The 20,383-nt window shown below is 39.3% G+C and overlaps 1 protein-coding gene across 1 annotated transcript; it reads right to left on the bottom strand.

Moving 5' to 3' along the window:
- Positions 1-6,534: 6,534 nt before the first annotated feature.
- Positions 6,535-19,348, bottom strand: LOC137255345 (ferroportin-like). Its single transcript, XM_067792791.1, has 8 exons — positions 19,033-19,348; positions 13,848-13,915; positions 13,117-13,276; positions 11,598-11,840; positions 10,882-11,097; positions 8,200-8,577; positions 7,351-7,851; positions 6,535-6,839 (listed from the first exon to the last, which is right to left on the bottom strand). The coding sequence occupies exons 1-8, from the start codon at positions 19,346-19,348 to the stop codon at positions 6,535-6,537; spliced, it is 2,187 nt and encodes a 728-aa protein (XP_067648892.1).
- Between the last annotated feature and the right edge of the window lie 1,035 nt (positions 19,349-20,383).

Here is a 20,383-nt window from a genome sequence, read left to right as displayed (position 1 = left end):
AAGGCTGTACCAACAAGGATTGTTTTCGGCGGCGATGAGGTCTAAATTTCGGGACCGAAGTTGTATATAACTGAGACTGAATTGTTTAAAACAGCTTGGCATGTGGTTGCTATGGAAACCACAGACATCCTTTGTTTAGGCTGGACGGTCAAAGTCGCGACCAGACAATCACGTGGCAGATTCCGGGTTAGAATTTTTTTTCAGCAACCCATACTTATCATAAAAAGCAACGGGGTCGGGTGGTCAGGCTCGCTGACCTGATTGACATGTATCATCGGATCCCGATTGCGTAGATCATGCTCATGATGCTGATCACTGGATTGTCTTGTCCATACCCGATTATCTACAGACTGCCGCCATAAAGCTGGGATGTCTCTTAATGCGGCGTAAAAGCAAACTCGCTCAGTCACTGAGTACAACAGGTTGTAATAATCGGGCATTGTGCTCAGAGTAGCCAAAAGGTTCGAACCTGTTTAATTGACGAGAGGATCGAACGTATTACCCTTGTGCATTGTGGATAGATATACTTGGTCTAAATATCAACGCCCATGAAGCCGGGCAAGTCTTGATAACCCATAGTTGATTACGTGACCTTTAAGTAATTAAGACAGCGGGGTAGCATTGTGGTTAAAGCGTTGACTTGTCACGACGAAGACCCGGGATCGATTCCACAAGTGGGCACATGGGTGTGAAGTCCATTTATGGTGTTCCTAGCCGTGATATTGCTGGAAACACGGCGTAAAACCATAATCACTCACTCGCCCATTTATCACGAAATTACTCGCTTTTAATTCAAATACCTAGATTTGTCTGTCCCGGGGATGCGGATAACTGAAGCTGATGACCGTCTCGATCGGGAACAATCCCGCAGTGCCGGCAGGTCTTCATCATAATATTGACAAAAGAAGAACGTCTTTATGAAAAGTCCAAACACAATTGAAAATAAATCGGTGAAGTACGCGTTTAGCATCTCTTCCAAATGAATAATTTACTTGAAAGATCTTCATTTCTCTGATGGCTGAACAGGACATAAACAGCGTACTTACGTAAACACTTTAAATGCTACACGTCCTCTATTGCCACTTACAACAAACGTTCACTGCAAACAACCCGGCACATGGAGACAGGGAGTGATGATTAAACGTTATCTTGAAGGAATGAAACTATTTTTCAGTGCCGAGCTTTTCTATAATTCCAAGAATATTTGACTTCTAGTAGTGTGTTTATAATGTATTTTTGAAAAACCCATTATCTTCAAGAAGCGTAATATTTTATGCGAATACATTTGATTCTTTGCACTGTAATAATGGTTTAACTATAAAATAGCTGGATCTTTTTGCAATCAAAATCTAAGAAATAGGTCGAACAATGAAGTCAGCTTTGTGTAAATTTATGTCAAATCCACAGTATTTGTAACTCGAGGTTTATTGTTTATTTTGTTACGGAAGCATTCACAAGAGAGCTCAAAAGAGGAAACGTGCCAATTACATATTCAATGTTTTTATGGAACTAAATACTTTGAAGAGATCCTATTCCAGGTCCGTGTTGCGATGATAGTGCTTGAGTGGTCGTAACTTCCATGCTTTTGTAGGGACGGTTGGGTAGCCTAGTGGTTCAAGCGTTCGCTCCGCACGCAGCAGACCCGGGTTCGATTCCCTATATAGGTACGATGTGGGAAGCCCATTCCGGTGCCCATTGCTGGAATATTGCTGCAAGTGGCGTAACTGACTCAGTCACGGTGGCCCTTAAGTCATGCATGTCACCGAACTAACATCCCGCACTCAGCACCATTCCAGCTATATGACGGTGGTATGTACATAAACTAGTCTGTACCAGACAGTCCAGTGATCAAAAGTATGAGCTTCGATCTACACAGTTAGGATGCAATGTCTTACGACAAGCATGGGGCGCTGAGACCTATTTGAAACCCGGATCTTCATGGATGATTATGTATATGAAGATTATGCAACTCATGTTCTGGCGGGGTGCCAACAGTTTAAAAAATACAAACATGTCTATTTCATTCTTCTTTTCCCATCTGGATTGAACAACATCTCGAGTTCATGAAGGGGGACGAGCCGCGTAAACTGTGACTCGCATCAAGGGTTTTTGACTGGCTGACAAGTGGTAATAAACATGAGTGAGTTTAGTTTTACGCCACACTGAGCACTATTACATATATATGTCTATAAAACCCAGTCACGAGGACGACCTGAACGTTTTAACCCAAAGTCTTGCATCGTGTTACATTCGTCACTAGTCACTGTTCTCCGTAACCTCCAAGAGTACCGGTGCGTCAGAAATAACTCGAGTTGGATGCTGTCAAATAACGCCTTTATCTGAACATCTGTCAAATATCGAGTTATAACTACTACTTGAGCTGTCTATCCTTAAAAATATCGTTCCTGTTAATCATACCAGCTTCCAAATGCCACTCAAAGAAGCAGTACTTGACTTGTTGATTTTCACGCACAATACAAGGGGTGATCCCACTGACACATGTAGCGCCGAGTGACTATCAACATCGTTTGATCTGCCATTTGCTTTGTATTGAAGAGAGTCGCGAGAACGAAAACTGTAGTAAGCGGCCTATAATGTCTGTTCTGAGCTCTTAAGGAAATTATACATCTCCGTAATGTGAACATATATTTCTGAAACGCTAAAAACTATCACATTTTCAGTGGCTCACACTTAACATAATTCGCCGGTTAGCTAATCTAATATATGAATCTGTAAATGTCTGTCTGCCTTTCCAATGTATAACTCTGTTCATTAAGCTCGGGGGTGATGGCGTAGTGGTTAAGGCGTTCGCTCGTCACACCGAAGACCCGGGTTCGATTCCCCACATGGGCACAATGTGTGAGGCCCATTTTCTGGTGTCCCCCTCCGTGATATCGCTGGAATATTACTAAAAGCAGCGTAAAATAAATAGTATAAACAAATATGGTTGAGTTTAAAGAACACAATTTTAATGTATATTACAGGTTGTATTTTTGCTTAAACAATGTAAAACATGCGAGGTGTAGATGACTGAGTGAGTGAGATTTCTTTTACGCCGCTTTTAGCAATATTCCAGCAATATGACGGCGGTGGACGCCAGGAATGTGCTACACACATTGTACCCATACATTGAACCGAAACGAGCCATAGAATAACGAGAAAAAGCTTTAATCGCTAGCCTAGCCCACCTTCCCTCTGTATAGGCAATCATGAAAGATGGAGATGGTGATATGACATCCAAAACAAAACTCCACTAACAAATGGGTCCAGGATATTTGCAGGAAGAAGACAAAACACACTGTAAAGTTCAGGATGAACAAAAAAAATCACATTTTGAGCGCATTTTACATTTTCCCATAATTTAGTAAGAAGACATCTCCCAACTGTTCAAAAGACTTCAGTGTGCAATATATGTTCCGACAAAGGTAAACAATATTCCTCATTTTTCAACCTTCAGCCTCACCCCATCTCCCACCCCATCTCCCACCCCATCTCCCACCATCCCTCACCCCATCTCCCACCCCCATCCCCCATCCCATCTCCCACCCCATCCCCCACCCCATCTCCCACCCCATCCACCCTTCAAAACAGAGAAAACGTATAGAAAAGAAATAAGAAAAAAAAAGAAAAGGGGATAAAATGGAAAAGATGAAAGGACCAAAAAGCAAACAAAACAAAAAACAAAGCAAGTGTCACTCTTTAATACAAAAGGTTAAATTAAAATAAAGCTCAGTGAAAGTGAAAGTGATATCTTTACATGTTTTTAATTAACTTTTGATTATTTGCAATTTTGCTGTCTCTGGTCCATGCTAAGACCTTTCAAAGAGAAGCAACATTCTTCAACAAAAATGAATAAACACTGGTATAAACAAAACATTAAACATCATGATATTACAACTAAATTGGTATGTAACAATATTCTATACAAATACGTTAGTATATTCCACCAAGCCAAGGTAACCGTGTATTAAAATGTCTATTAACATTAATATGAAAACACACAGTGACATTACTTGCGAATAACTATATTCACTTCTACTGGGCAAAATGTGGATACAATTCCAAACCTGTGCTCACATTATACACTCCATATTGTTGTTATGGTGATCAGACTCTGGGTTTTACTTATTTTGAAGAATACTTCAGTTCTAGGAGTGTCAATTCAATACACGACAGACAGACAGACAGACAGACAGACAGACACACAGACAGACAGACAGACAGACACACACACACAATCTGAGCAAAATAACACACACAAGTTACACTTTAAACGACCGTCAAATCATATACATTAGTATGTGATAATCACCTTTGGATTAACACATTTCAGAAAGTTGAAATCGAAATTGTATTATCTATCCAGATAGCGAGCTGAGCAGCCTTGCGGGAGAATATATTTCCAACCTAGAGCATATCTCCTTTATATTTTGAAATTAAGAAGACTGCATGGTTGCGCATGAATTTCTGACAAGCATCATAAACCCTGTATAACCTTCGTGAATAAAATCAATGACATCGTTTAGGAGTCAGTAAAAGCAACGTCAACCAGAGCAAGGTAACTTTGACCGACTCGATCAGTAGTTGTTTTCTGTCAATTTCCGTTTGTGTTGATTCCTTTACAAAGTCAGGTTAAAACGTCAGCAAATCTAATTAGAACACCCATAGAAGATCATTCTATAACCTTAACCAGAACGTAAAATAGTGGAACCATGGACTTTATTTGACCTTGTCCTTGATCTAAAAGGGTAAGGTCGTCATGAGGTCTTTAGAGAAAGTGACTGATTGAGTGAATTTTGCAAAATTGGGTTATATTTTTCCACTTTTATCAATATTCCATCAACATCATGGCAGAGGACACCAGAAATGGGCTTCACCTACAATAAACTCACACATGAAAACCAACTGGATCCCGCTTGGAGGAGTGGGTAATGAAACGAACTGGAAACCATCCTGAAATGGTACAGTTTCAGTTGCATGGAAACCACAATGAAACTATAGGAAACTCCCTGGATACCAACTGGAAATGTTGGTTTCCATGACGTTTCTTCTTGGTTTCAGTGTTCCGGAAACCAGCTTATTTTTGCTGTGTTGGGTTATATTTTTCCACTTTTATCAATATTCCATCAACATCATGGCAGAGGACACCAGAAATGGGCTTCACACAATGTACCCATGTGGGTAATCGAACCCGGGTCTTCAACATGACGTGCCAATGTCTTAACCACTGGGCTATTAGCCGCCCCTCTGTTTGAAAGCAAAGGTTCAAGCAGGTTCTGATTCCCTGACTAAAACACTGAGTTACTGATGCTGAGGTCGCTCTGTGCACCCGGATTCATGTAGTACTTAGTATTCCCAGAAATTATTGAGAAAGTTGTTTTGGCAATTTTTTAATGCTTATATACAAATTATAATTGAACTCTCATAAATGTAAGCGTTCACGTTTATGCTATCTATTGAAAATTTTCAAAAGGAGAATGTTGCGTTTCTTTTGCTGTTCAGTATGCTTTGCGACAGCATGTTTTCGGTACTTTGTGAGACCTTGCACTGCAATATAGGACTGAATGCGCCTTGGTACACTACCGATCAAAGTTTGTTTGAAATCGTATAACAGCATATCCTGTTATTCACTTCTTTCTTCATATCCTCAATGTTTCTAAGTCCTTCTTAAAAGTTTATTCTATTCTTAATTACCTTCTTTTGGAAGGAACAGCGAGAAAGGTACGGGTCGGACAAGCTGTTTTACTCACTGAACTGCTGTGTACAGTGCAAGGGAAATAACTCTCCAAGATGTACCTATCAGTACAATGATATCCTACTCCACGTGAAATTTCAGATTATGTTTAGGGTGTTGGTAGATAGGTTTCACGGCATCTCTTGCCAAACGTTTCACACAGTTAGGCAAAAAGTCGGATAGAACTTTCATCAAACAAAACATCGACATCTTGATTTTCGTGAGCCCTACACAAGTTCAAACGTCTTTCTTTCCATGCATCGTTCGTCAGTGGTGAGAAAAGTCCTCGCTTATCAACTGTGTAATTCTTGCCTAAGGTTCTTTACATACCTGCCGACTTTTCTATTAATCATCTCATCTCTGATATTCTCAAAGCTTTTAATTTTTTTTCCGACTCTGACAAGGTCGCCGGCTATCCATAGTTCTGAACTTCCTCCTTGTCATTGTGTTGTAGTCAGTCCCATCTCCTGACTGAAAATTCTTAAGTTATGCTTACTATAGACAGGGGAATGTCATGTCTACCAGCTGACTCTGTTACAATAGTCACATCCCTTTCAAAATCATCTAGAACCAGCTTCTCTTTTCTCTTCTCCTTTTTTTTGGCACGTCAACAAACGAAGTCGTCTGCTAAACCAAGGGAGATAACTCTTGAAGTTGTAAGGTTCATTCTTAAGCCTTCAAGAGGTACTTCCCATATTGAGTACCTTACTACATAATGTAACCACGATTTTAAAATTCTGTCATCAGTATTAGGAAGTAAATATTTTCTCAATATTTTCTGAGAAAACTATAACACAGCCCTAAGCTGCAGCTGCCTGATTCACCTCCTCCGCTGTGATGCACTTTTTGTGGAATGGTAGAAGATGTCCCCTTGAACGTCTGGAGTACGACGCATAAAGCACGAAGCCAAGGCATATGAAAGCGAATGATACAATCACCAAGTAACCAAACACAGGTGTTTGTGGAAGTACCACGACAAGAATGAACTTGAGCACATCCATGAACTTGTTGATAGAGTTCTGAACGCCATTCACCTTCCCACGTTCATGTTCTTTCACCCGTTCCATGAACAGCTGTGTGATAGTGAGATCTGCCACCCACAAACCTGAAACAGAGAACTGTAGAAAATAGTTTCAGAGTTATACTAAAACTAAAAGAGTTCAAAACTGAAATCAGTAGAGAGAGGCATAAATGTATCAAGCAGGCCTGTGGTCAAACTGGACAGACTATGAACAAAAAGTTACATTAATTTTCTTAGAAAGATCATTTTCACACAACAAACCAAGTGCTACACCTTTCATTACTGGAAGAATGGATATTGAGGCGGAGGCTGAAGATGAATACTAGTTCAGCTTGAAGAATTAAAACTCGCACCCTCTGACAGTTCAATGATCACAAATTGAGGTGGGTTCAAATCGAGACAAGACCACAATGTGTGAAAACGCATATCTGGGGTCTCCCGCCATGATATTATTAAGATGGCTTAATCATCATATGATTTAAAACGTAATGTTCATTTTCAAATAGGAACAGGAATTTACCTGAGTGGGTATTTTCTTAAAAGTAGTATTTACACAGTAAAGAAATCCTGATAAACATGAGCTCATGGAACGTACCAAATCTAGCAGTGATGATCCCCGCCATGAGTAGGCCAATGGAGAGATAGGACTCTGGACCGGTGTCCTCCACACAGCCTGGAACACCAGGTGTCGTATTGTTGCCTGGATTGATAGACATGGGATCAGCAGTCACCCCTGGGATCTTTATTCCTGCTGGAACCGTCGAGGTCGAGGAGTTGAAAGACGCAGCAGGAAAAGAGGCTGTGGCCAGCGAGCTGTTGGCAGACATTGCCTGGGGGGAGCAAGTGGTCTGATTGCTTGAAGGATGGTCCTCAAAGAAGTAATATGGGTTGAAAGGGCTGCCTGGCATCCACACCGACACGACACACATCGTCAAACAAGCGATCTCCGCGAGCAGGGCGAACAGTCCGGTCCTCTCCAGACCTACGCATCTCCGTAATGCTGGGTAGGCCAGGGTGCCTAATATGCCAATTACAGCAGCACCTCCCTGGAAGCCTCCAAGGACTGACTCGGATATTCCTTGAGAGTAAGCATAGCCTGCAATAAAAGAGTGAGTGCATATTTGGATCTGATCACAAAAATTCCTTACGAACACAAATTCAACGATGAAGACCCCAAACCCCCAAAAGTGATATTGTGTTTGTTTCTTGTTTCACGCTACACTCCACAATATTCCAGCTATGTGACAGCGATCAAGTCATAACCAAGTCTGGACAAGACAATCCAGTGATCAATATAATGAACATTGATCTACATGATCGGGTATGAAAACTAGTGCTAAACAAGTGACTCAACCTTACGACAAGATGAAGATTCAAATCGGGATCTTCATAGGTAGCAACGTTCCTACTATTCCTGGTACAACTTCTAGTCTGACTGTCTTACCTGTGGTGATATTATCGAAGCCCAGAACAGTCATGTACAGGCAGGCCAATCCAAGTCCAGCATTGGCGACATCATACGTCATGTATGTTCGCCACCCATTGTAGAGAATGACGAAACTTGAAAACATTTTCCGCAGACAATTTCCACAGCAGGACGATGGTTCCTGTTTCACTTCCTTAGGAACTTCTTCTGTTTCTTTTGACTTATCACTGGTTTCAGGATTTTCAGGCGATGCTTTTGGTTGGTCATCTTCAACAGCATCTGGTATATCATGTACAGAATTGTCTCCTTTGCTAGGTGTTTGGTATTCAGTGCCATCTACTGTGTTTGCCTCATTTTCAACAGGAACTGTCTCTTTTGAGGAAGCTGCTTTTGCTTCTGGAAAGGGAAAAAATCGTGGTTCATCAGATGTTTCTTATAATGGATACATAACTTGGGAATCATAAGATTTCTGAAGGAATCATGTTCACGCGTACGGTTACATTGTTTCAGTTCTGATGAGAAATACACTAAAAGTAAATAATTGATTTTCGTCTGTCAAACATGGATTTACAACTCAAACACACAATCCATAGGTTCTGAGTATGTGCAGTGTTTCTTAGAAAATTATAAATAAATATCAACTGAAGTGTGCCAGATACCTTCAGATGTCGTTACTTAGAGGAGATAAAGGGTATGGGATGCCCATCTAGGTGACTAGGTTAATACACGTACAGGTCCACTACAAAAATGACTTGGTTTCCAACTAGATTCCATTCTGTGGGGGTTCAGTTTATTTCACCTTCAGCAATACTGTTTTCCTTTCTCTAGCCATGGATATTGTTGACGAATGCTTGTTTGTATTCATAGTTTATTTTCTAACTTTCAGAAGCTGGAAAGCAGGAAGGCTGTGAAACGATTGACTGGCCGGAGGAGAAGAAGCAGAAAGTTTTCCTCTCTTGGGGAAACAGCTAACATTTCTCAAACTAGGAAGCCAAGTGATATGGGCTGATCTACACTGATGTGTTTAAGAAAACATTCTGTACTCACTGCTATTTATTCCCTTGCTTTTACTTCATTTACTAATATGAATATTCCAAATATTATTTGTTTACAAACAGATTGTTGAATATAAACTTTAATGAATTTGTGTTTTATTCTGTTATTTGTCATCCTGAAGCTTTTTACCATTATGCAATTGTATAAAATGCCTGATTTGCTACATGTGAGACATGAAACAACCTCTTTTCCGGAGGAGCAGGTAAAGGACCGGCATGAGCAAGTTTCAGTTCCTGGAAACTAGATTGGAAACTAGGTTGAAAACTAGGTTGGAAACTAGTTTGGAAACTACAACATGGAAACCGGGTTGAAACCTCCAATAAACTCATACATGGAAACCAGGTTGAAACCTTCAATAAACTCATACATGGAAACCAGCTGGATCCTGCCTGGAGTGGGCAATGAAACGAACTGGAAACTATCCTGAAATGGTGTAAAATTCAGTTTCAAGTTTCATGGAAACCAACAGTAAATTAAAAACACGGAAACCAACTGGATCCCGCTTGGAGGAGTGGGTAATGAAACGAACTGGAAACTATCCTGAAATGGTACAGTTTCAGTTGCATGGAAACCACAATGAAACTATAGGAAACTCCCTGGATACCAACTGGAAATGTTGGTTTCCGTGTCGTTTCTTCTCTGTTTCAGTGTTCTGGAAACCAGGTTATTTTTGTAGTGGTCTTTACAACTACAATGGTATACCGCAGTATCGCAATATTTACCATCAGTCAATTCTGGATTCAGTTGTGTATTTCAGCTCCGTTCGGGAAGAGACTAATAAATTGTCTGATAATACAACAAGTCTTTGCTTATCGCCCTTTTCTTCCCAGGTAATTAAAACAAAAAAACACATTAAAAGACAAGATTTCATTGAGTTTTAAGATGCCCAAAGAAATAGGTTCCCGCTCATCTCAGTGTGATTCATATGTTAAGAATAGGGGGTACGCTTAACTGAATCGTAGGATTTCAACGCCCTAGGGTGCATCTCCGGGTCACACAGAAAACCTGTTAGCGGCTTGAACGGTGCCTGGGGCTCATGGTGAAACTGGAACCATCTGGGACAACCGCATCCCCAGAAGACAAATAAGAATGGACTCATGATTTAGTGACTTGTCAGCGGACGACTGCGTGCTTTTTCCATAATAAAGACAATAATTATCAAACAAAACGTTGTATCATCCAGCACTGTATTGACACATATCAGTAATACTTCAGCACGCGTGGTGATCATCGTGTTTAGACAGTCTGTATATGAAAACACAACACCAACCCATGTGTCACCGACCATCTGAAACAATTACAATATCTATGAAAGATAGCTTGTAATCAAACAGCTTCACCCATAGATATGATAGTGCAAAGGTAGAGGATACTTTTAATCACTAAAACTTGGACATAAGTGCCGAAAAAGGGACTGGAGGAATCCACCGAAAATGGAGAGAGTGACTAGCAGCCAATAGTCACAGGGGACGCTGGCGGGGGAAGGGAAGAGGCCCAGTTTGGGTGAGATTTGTAGACTAGGGAATAAAGGAACATACGTTTCCACTACACAGCGGAAGAAAAGGGAGATACACATTAACGTATGAGTCAGGATAAGGAAAAATAAGAAATTTTCGGAAAAAAAGAGGGACTTACTGTTCTTACTGTCATTTTTCGTCCAATATTTCTTCTTGCACAGAGAAGGCACCGTGTTGTAGACCTTCCACATAAGGTAGTATTCCGGGAATACCGTAACAACATTCCAGCCACCGATGAACACGGCACCAATCCTCATCTCAGTGAAATACATTATTTGGCCAGTTGCAATTGGAGCCAAAATCTGTGTTGCAAGGTCAATTCTTCGCAATGTAGCAGTCATTTCTATGAAGGAGAAATAACATATAGATTGTATACACATAACCTTGGCCAATAAGTTAAAATATGTAGGATTAATAGATTATGGATATAAAGTTATGTCTGCTGTTATATAAATTTTTCGTAGTAGGCGATCATTGCATGGCCTGTGTAAAAAGCATAGGACGAAGGACCTTCCGTGAAAGAGTCCTCAAATCTTCAAAAAAAAACCCAAACAGTCTCACTTTAATGAGACCGTTGTCCAAGCAGAGTGTGTTGGATAATTCCCTAACACTGACAAACACAGTTGATCCTGATACAAATAAGAGGCATAATTAATTAAATAATTCCAAACAATTCAATGAATATTTCGCAGTGTTACTGATGGTCATAATAAAGTCTGGAAATAATGTACTGGTATTCGAAAAACGGACCTTCAGTTTTGCACCTTGTCCAAAGGACCAAAGAGGTTAACCCTGTTAGGAAGTTGAGCATGTCATCTATGGCGCTCTTCTGTTACTACTTACTTGCTAGCATGTCTTTATCCGTGCCGCAGATCTCAACCACCCAGTCTCTCTCCACAGCGATCATCCGAGCAACACTGAACAGGTTGGCCAAGACGGCCAAGAGGATGATGAAAGCTGACGCCAGCTTCTGCAGCCACCCATCCCACATGATGATAACATCCTCGTGGTAGGTGAGGTTCAAGAACACGATCCCCGCACAGAGAGCCACAAACAGATTCTGAAGTACCAGGGACAGTTGTGCAGCTGGAATGGACACACATGTTGGATTATGGCAGCTTGGAATAATATTTTAGCTGATTGTGAAGGATATTATAATTCACTGGCTGGAATTATAACGGAATGTCCTGAACATGAGTCAGTTACTCAACTTTTGCGTCATGGTATTTTGTCTACCTAAGGTGATCCTCACCTTTGAGCCGTTCCGTATTTTCTACCTAGAGAGAACCTCACCTTTGGGTTGTGGTGTGTTGACTAACTGGGGAGAACCTCAGCACTGAGACGTGCTGGGTTGTCTACCTTGGAGAACCTCACCTTTGAGTCGTGATATATTTTCTACCTACGACGAACCTTTGAGTTGTAGTACCCATTGTCTACCTTGGAAGAGCCTCATCTTTGAGTTGCCTACCTTAGAATATCCTGACTTTTGAGTCGTGGTATGTTGTCTACCTATGGCGAACCTCACCTTTGAGTCGTGATGTCCTGTCTACCTCTGAGTTGTGGTATGTTGTCTACCTAGGGTGAACGTCACCTTTGAGTCATGATATCTTGTCTACCTTGGAAGAGCCTCTTCTTTGAGTCGTGATAAACCTCGCGATGTCTTGTCTACCTAAGAATAACCTCACCTTTGAGTCGTGATGTCCTGTCTACCTCTGAGTTGTGGTATGTTGTCTACCTAGGGTGAACGTCACCTTTGAGTCATGATATCTTGTCTACCTTGGAAGAACCACACCTTTAGTCGTGATAAACCTCGCGATGTCTTGTCTACCTAAGAATAACCTCACCTTTGAGTCGTGATGTCCTGTCTACCTCTGAGTTGTGGTATGTTGTCTACCTATGGCGAACGTCACCTTTGAGTCATGATATCTTGTCTACCTTGGAAGAACCACACCTTTAGTCGTGATAAACCTCGCGATGTCTTGTCTACCTAAGAATAACCTCACCTTTGAGTCGTGATGTCCTGTCTACCTCTGAGTTGTGGTATGTTGTCTACCTAGGGTGAACGTCACCTTTGAGTCATGATATCTTGTCTACCTTGGAAGAACCACACCTTTAGTCGTGATAAACCTCGCGATATCTTGTCTACCTAAGAATAACCTCACCTTTGAGTCGTGATGTCCTGTCTACCTCTGAGTTGTGGTATGTTGTCTACCTAGGGTGAACGTCACCTTTGAGTCATGATATCTTGTCTACCTTGGAAGAACCACACCTTTAGTCGTGATAAACCCCGCGATATCTTGTCTACCTAAGAATAACCTCACCTTTCAGTCGTGTTGTGTTGTTCGCTTAGGGAGAACCTCACCTTTTAGTCTCGGTGTATTGTCTACCCAGTCTCCTATCAGGGCTCCGAGTAAGAGAACAGAAAGTCCTGATGTAAGCCCATATGATGCAGTCAACTGAAGCGATTCTGGTGAAATCTTGATCAGAAACAGACCAACGGCAAAGGCCCACATACGATCTCCCTACAACAATGCCAACCGGATATTATGCTTGAACTATCAATACAAATTGACTTGATTTTTAATTTCAATTTGAAGACCATTATGTACAATAAAATACCGACATGGACATAGTTAATCATTAGAGGCTTTGGAATCAGTCAAATATTTTTCGAACAAAAACAATTCTCGAAAAATATTATGCCTTATTATATGTATATGACTCCTTTGAGGACATAGAGGGGGTCAAGATGACTCCAATATTCCGGTGCCTATGGCAATCCTTTCTGAAACAATGATACATGTAATCTGGACACAATGCCCGTAAACAGCCTATGTGACAAAATATCAGCATACAACCTCCAAGAAACAATGCCTGTATTTACACTCTCTGAATACCATCATCCGACCGTCCTGCTAGAATGTCTCTATACAATGTCCATGTCTGGACATTGCCACGTCCTGCTAGAATGTCTCTATACAATGTCCATGTCTGGACATTGCCACGTCCTGCTAGAATGTCTCTATACAATGTCCATGATACAAACGTTTGGTTTAGGTGATGTAAGAAATGCTACAGAAATGCCTCACTCACCCATGCTGACAGGAAGTGGCTGCAGTACACCAGGAAGTTGGCTCCAGTCACAAAATCTTTACAACTGCCTGCAACACATGGGAACAATGTATCATGGAAGTGTTATGCAAGTCTAAAGGACAAGGTTTTCAATATTCAGGTAGAGGCGTCGGATATAAATACATGTAGCTACCTGACCAAGGAGCTCGAGGTCAAATGGTTTGACAATTGTAATCATATAGAAAACAAATGCATATGTATATCTAAGCATCATTTCAAGTTTATCATATCTCAACGTTTTAATAAACTAATGGATGGATCGACCCACTCCTCAGTTTTGTTTTGTGCAACATTTGATGCCTAGCTAAACGTAACTTTTTTCATGGAATACTAATACAAGAACCAAATTTCTGCAACTGTTTCTTTGAATAGTGAGGGGATATAGTTTTACGCCACTTTTAGCAATTATTCCAGAAATATCATGGCAGGGAGCACCAGAAATGGGCTTCACACATTGCACCCATGCGGGTAAGACGTAAACGCTTTACGCTACCCCACCACCCCGATACTTTGAATAACAACCCAACAGACAAAACTTTACCTTTAACAATGCTATTGCCGTACTGAAAAGAATTTCATTAGCGTTTGGGAAATACTGTTAGTGTTACATACACAATAATTGCCAAATAAGTAAATTCACAAACATGACTTTGTATTCAGTACCCAAAGCACAAATGATAACAAAAACAAAACACGGTGACTTTTTGTAACCCTTTATGACCAAGAGTACGATTGCAATCAATGCATTACATCATTTTGTAAGTATGCATGTTAAACTAATGTCAGTATTCCCACCTTAAAACTAATCAACAAACGACAGAAGCAAAATTCAATATATTAATTAGAAATGTTTTATTGAAATATCAATCATGTAAATACCTACATCCAAAACATATTTTGTCCAGGATATATTGTAAAAAGGATTTAACTGTCGAAGTGAGTCAAATGTAACATGTGTTACTGAGAGTTGTGTAATGCCAAATATTACAAATGCTTTAGTTTTATCATTAGTTTGATGATTTAGAGTTTATCATTGTTCATAATGTTACACCATAAAAATGTGAACAGCTGACAACTGGCATTAGTTTTAAGATTTACAGTTTATCATTGTTCTAGGTAATAATGTATAGCTATAATACTATGAACACCTGACAACTGGCATTAGTTTTAAGTTTACAGTTTATCATTGTTCTAGGTAATAATGTATAGCTATAATACTATGAACACCTGACAACTGGCATTAGTTTTAAGTTTACAGTTTATCATTGTTCTAGGTAATAATGTATAGCTATAGTACTATGAACACCTGACAACTGCCATTAGTTTTAAGATTTACAGTTTATCATTGTTCTAGGTAATAATGTATAGCTATAATACTATGAACACCTGACAACTGGCATTAGTTTTAAGTTTACAGTTTATCATTGTTCTAGGTAATAATGTATAGCTATAGTACTATGAACACCTGACAACTGGCATTAGTTTTAAGTTTACAGTTTATCATTGTTCTAGGTAATAATGTATAGCTATAGTACTATGAACACCTGACAACTGGCATTAGTTTTAAGTTTACAGTTTATCATTGTTCTAGGTAATAATGTATAGCTATAGTACTATGAACACCTGACAACTGGCATTAGTTTTAAGTTTACAGTTTATCATTGTTCTAGGTAATAATGTATAGCTATAATACTATGAACACCTGACAACTGGCATTAGTTTTAAGTTTACAGTTTATCATTGTTCTAGGTAATAATGTATAGCTATAATACTATGAACACTTGACAACTGGCATTATTTTAAGTTTACAGTTTATCATTGTTCCGTTTCATTAAAAACTCGTTTGCTACTATTGGCTTCTGTAGAAGCAGATTCGAAATAGCAAATTCCACCATGAATTCAGTAATATGATTCCGGATAGAGGCTGGGTATTGAAAATCATTCACAGGTGTATAATCATGTTATAAAAACTCTGATTTTTCCACACAGCATGTATTTTTATACAATCATAATAACCTTGTTATGGTAGAATGGAGATATACATGATGTGGTGGAAAATCAGAACTATATAACGAAATTATAATAGCTCTAATTGTATTTTTTTATTATTATCATTTAAACCTCGCGTTCATGTTTATCCTAAATGGCAATTCCGGTCAAATATCACGAATGATGTAAAGTCTCTACTATGTTCTATATATACACACATGGAGATGGAGTTGTTGATACTACTTCTAAAATAAGGTAACCGAGGAATTTATTATGGTGGATATATTTCCCTGGACCCTCGAGGATGATTTACGATATATTACCAGCCACGCACCTTCACAAGGAATTTGGAATCACCGGGCAAGTAGGGCATGCGTGCCGAATGCCACAGATAAGTGTGTATCATGCTGAGACACAACCAAAGGCGGCATGAGTTGAACACATGTCCATGCATAACTTTCTTAAATTTGTTTTGGCCTGTACTAAGACGGACTCATTAAAATCAGAATTTGGATACAATGGCTATCCTAACAAAGATTTCTTACTAACTTGCATAGCCCAATCAAATGGAGGATTCTGGGCACCGTTTGGCTTTCTTTCTCACTGCCAATAATTAAACTGTATATATCAAAGTTCCTTTTCAAGATACAACATCACATTAAGATGAGAAAGTGCACCATCCTAAGGATTTGATTCTTACATCTTTGTGCAAAGAGGGACTAGTATCGCGATGGATTAAAATATAGATTAAATCAGATTCTTAACTTTTTCTACCTTTGTGCAGGCATCTTTTGGTGATCTAGACAATGAGTTAAACAGCACTGAGACTGAGACTGAGACTTTATTTTGCTCAGATTTAATATGAACGTGCTCAGCCCTTCGTTGGGGGCCAATGTAGCAGGAATAAAATTTCCAAGTCTAGTGTTGGGATTTGAACCACTGACGTTTTGTCTACATAACCAAAGGGGTTAATCAAGTCAGTACAGTGACAAGGTAAAGATGTCATCTATGGGTTGAGTCTACGCACTGAGACATATAATTGCCGATATTACTCTTTAATGTCAAGTTGACAAAAGTGATGATATTCATATATATAGCTGCTTTATCTTAATCGGTGAATACATAGTAAGGGAAGCAATCTGCCATTTCCAAGACTCCCATACATTTTATTCAACAAATTACCATTCATATATGTCACCATATTTTGGCAAAAATATACACAGGTCATATTATATGAGAACCAACTTTTCAAAAATTGAAGCCTATTCCTCAAAATGATCATGTCTGTTAAATGTTGATAACTTAACAGTCGCAAATTACATCTGCATATGGCCATATTTACTTACTTGCAATGTTGATAAAGCCCATGACGTGTTCATCTTACAACAAACAAACCTGTTTACAACATGCTATTTAACACCTGAAAAACATTCAAACATATTCAGTGTGTGAGTAAGTGAGTGCGTGAGTCAGTCAGTCAGTCAGTTCATTTCTACGCTGCACCCTAATATGCACCGAGACACATTTATGCACACTGAAACTATACTAGAGTGAAATCTGATAAACATTGAACATATCTAGTACAGTCATTTTTCGTCACTTTTTTCTATCGAATGTTATCTAAAAAATCTCTTACCGTCCTCGTCACTTTTGAAAACAACGTGTCCGAGTACCTTAATTTTTTATACAGTCTTATCTATTATATTACACACTGTGATTAGCATCCCATAAATATTCAGTCACAGTAAACTAATTTCTGTTGTTACTGACGTTAATATCACGTCAGTGTGCAACGTCACGTGAACGTTGTGACATTGAAAATGGGAGTCTACATAATATCGTAGTGCAGACGAAAGCAAAACGTTGTGACAACGGCGTGACATCGTTAGCTGGGCGCAAACAACTTGATCCAACTGTCACCATCTGACCATGATAAGAAAGGTCAAGTAAGATCTATTGACCCTCATAAGATGACAGTTACTGCTGTTGTATAACTAACACCATTTTAACTATTAGCAGTTTTGAAAGAAATAGGTCAGCTAAAAGCTATTACGTAATTGTACTTGGCATGTGCCCGCACCTCACGAACTTTTACGTTTGATACTGATTCTATAAAGACTGAATAATCTACATGTTGCTCCTAATGTGTTTAAACAAATACATTTATCTACACAATTTTCACAAACAAATAAGGACTACCCCCTCCCAGACAAACTATTGTTCTGACAACATAAATCTGACAATAATTATTACAATGCTGACTTCTTGTCCATATGAATAATGATCAATAAAACAACATATGAAAATGGAAACACTTTGAAAAGTAGTATGAAGGACTTGTTGACGTTATTGTATATACAAATTGTCATCACATTAAACATATTAAGCATATTATTCCTGGTTCAGAGCTCATGACTGATGGGCATACTGGGCTAGGTTGGAATAAGAGACAGAGAGAGTGACGTCACTTTCAAAACAACTGAGTGGATCCAGGATACTCATCATCAAAACCATAATACTCTGCATTGAGGAAGATGAGATGAATTACCTGTTCCATGATCGTGACACAAACAATCCATGTGGAAACGACGTCTATACAAACATATTAAGTTCATTGGTCATCTTTTTAATTTCCTCTTAATCCACCTCCGTCATGGTTACTACTTGCTATTCAGAATTTGCACTGGTTTTGTTGACAGGTAAAACTAAAACCCTAAAATCTGTTCAGCTCAACCTTATAACTTTACAAAGCATGGATTTGAACTTGGCTGTAAAATGTAAACTGTTATTATCATGCTGTATTATAGTTGATTTATGAAGAGTTTGAGGTGGCTGAAAATACGTTTTTCTGGAGTCATTGCATTTACCCCAGTCCAAAGTTTCAACTATACAGGGATAAAAGTGAAAATGAAAACGTTTTGCGGTCATTCCATTTTTGTATTTTGAATTGGATCACTGCAAGTTCGAACACCCAAACTAGAAAGATACTTGAGCCCCAACACTAACAGGCAAATACATATAGCTGCCGAGACATCAGTGTCAATACTTGGGCATATAAAGGAAACATTATCGTAAAAAATTGAAATGACTTAACTTCACCATGCTGATATATTAACCAGCCTATTTAATTCCTCAGTGAACAAACTTCATAACTCACGTGCATGCTTTTTAACTTTTCGACTATTCAGATCTCCATCTTCATCTGCACCATCCAAGCCCTGACTCCTTACAACTCCATCATCAGTTTCCTTGCCAAGTACAATCCCAGAAGTATCCTCTAATGGTTCAACATTTTGACTTGCAGAAACTCCAGCAGGTGGTGCAGAATTCAAACAAACCACCTCAATTACAGCAGACGTAGCGGCATCATCACCATCATCATCATCATAAACAGGATTATCGAATCCATTGTCAGGTTTATTTTCTTGACTTCCGTCACGAAGCCGAACACTGTCAGTGTGGTGTGTCGACATGGTTGTCTGAAACTGAAGGGATTGTGGCTCTTGGGGTTTGACTTGTCCCGAGATTACGAAAGCCCAGAGGGGTCAAAATGGATTTTGAATTTTCTGCATTAATATGTGTAACAGACATTTTTTTTCTGGTAATTACCACTCAGTTTCTAGTAGAAACCACTTTTGAGACTGGTAATTACCATTTTTGTAACTGGTAGTTACCACGTTCGAAAATAGTAATTACCTCTTTCTTCTACTAACTACCACATTTGAAAGTGGTAATTACCAGCAAAAAGCGGTTACTACCAATTTTACATCCGAAAAGGAAAAAAACCCAAAACAATATTTTGACCTGTCTAGGCTTTCGTATAAGATCGTGTATAAGGGCGTGTGTTTGTGAGGGTCAGGACAAGGGGTGTATGCCTTTAAAACAATGCGTTTTCATATGTCCCTGTTTACATGCAGATCTACTCTTACAGCAACAAAATACTCATTAACGGGGTCAGTGATCAGTGATTTTCCATAATATTCTCAACTCCCTGAGGAGTGTACAATATAATATATTTTCAATTTCATCTCGCCAAATACCAAATACATGTTGGAAGTGAACAGTGCCATTGAAAACAAAACAGAAAAGTGCAGAAACTAAATTTTCCATTCGTTTCCTCTTCAATGCTTAGTGGAAGACAGAAGTGCTATAACAAGTTAGTGAGTGAGTGAGTGACAATAGTTTGACGCCACTTTTAGCAAAATTACAGTCATATCATGGCGAGTGACAATAGTAATGGGGTTCAAACAATATAGCCATTTGGGGAATCTAACCCAGATCTTCGACGTGACGAGGAAACACTTTAACCACTAACCCACTGCCCCAGGTGTAACATGACATAACGATACGAATACAAACAGCTGTTTAATGTTTTCTTTGTGAGTTTCAAAAGTGACTGCAAGGATCGGAATAGTGCTGAATGTACGTGCATTGGCGTTAAATATTTAAATGACGTGGCTTAAATTTTTTGGTGTGCACTGGCGACACCACTGATGTCATAAAACTAT

This window comes from Haliotis asinina, chromosome 11, assembly GCF_037392515.1.
Source record: "Haliotis asinina isolate JCU_RB_2024 chromosome 11, JCU_Hal_asi_v2, whole genome shotgun sequence".
NCBI lineage: Eukaryota > Metazoa > Mollusca > Gastropoda > Lepetellida > Haliotidae > Haliotis > Haliotis asinina.
The sequence above is the reverse complement of the archived record's forward strand: the minus strand, read 5'-3'. Positions and strand labels throughout refer to the sequence as shown.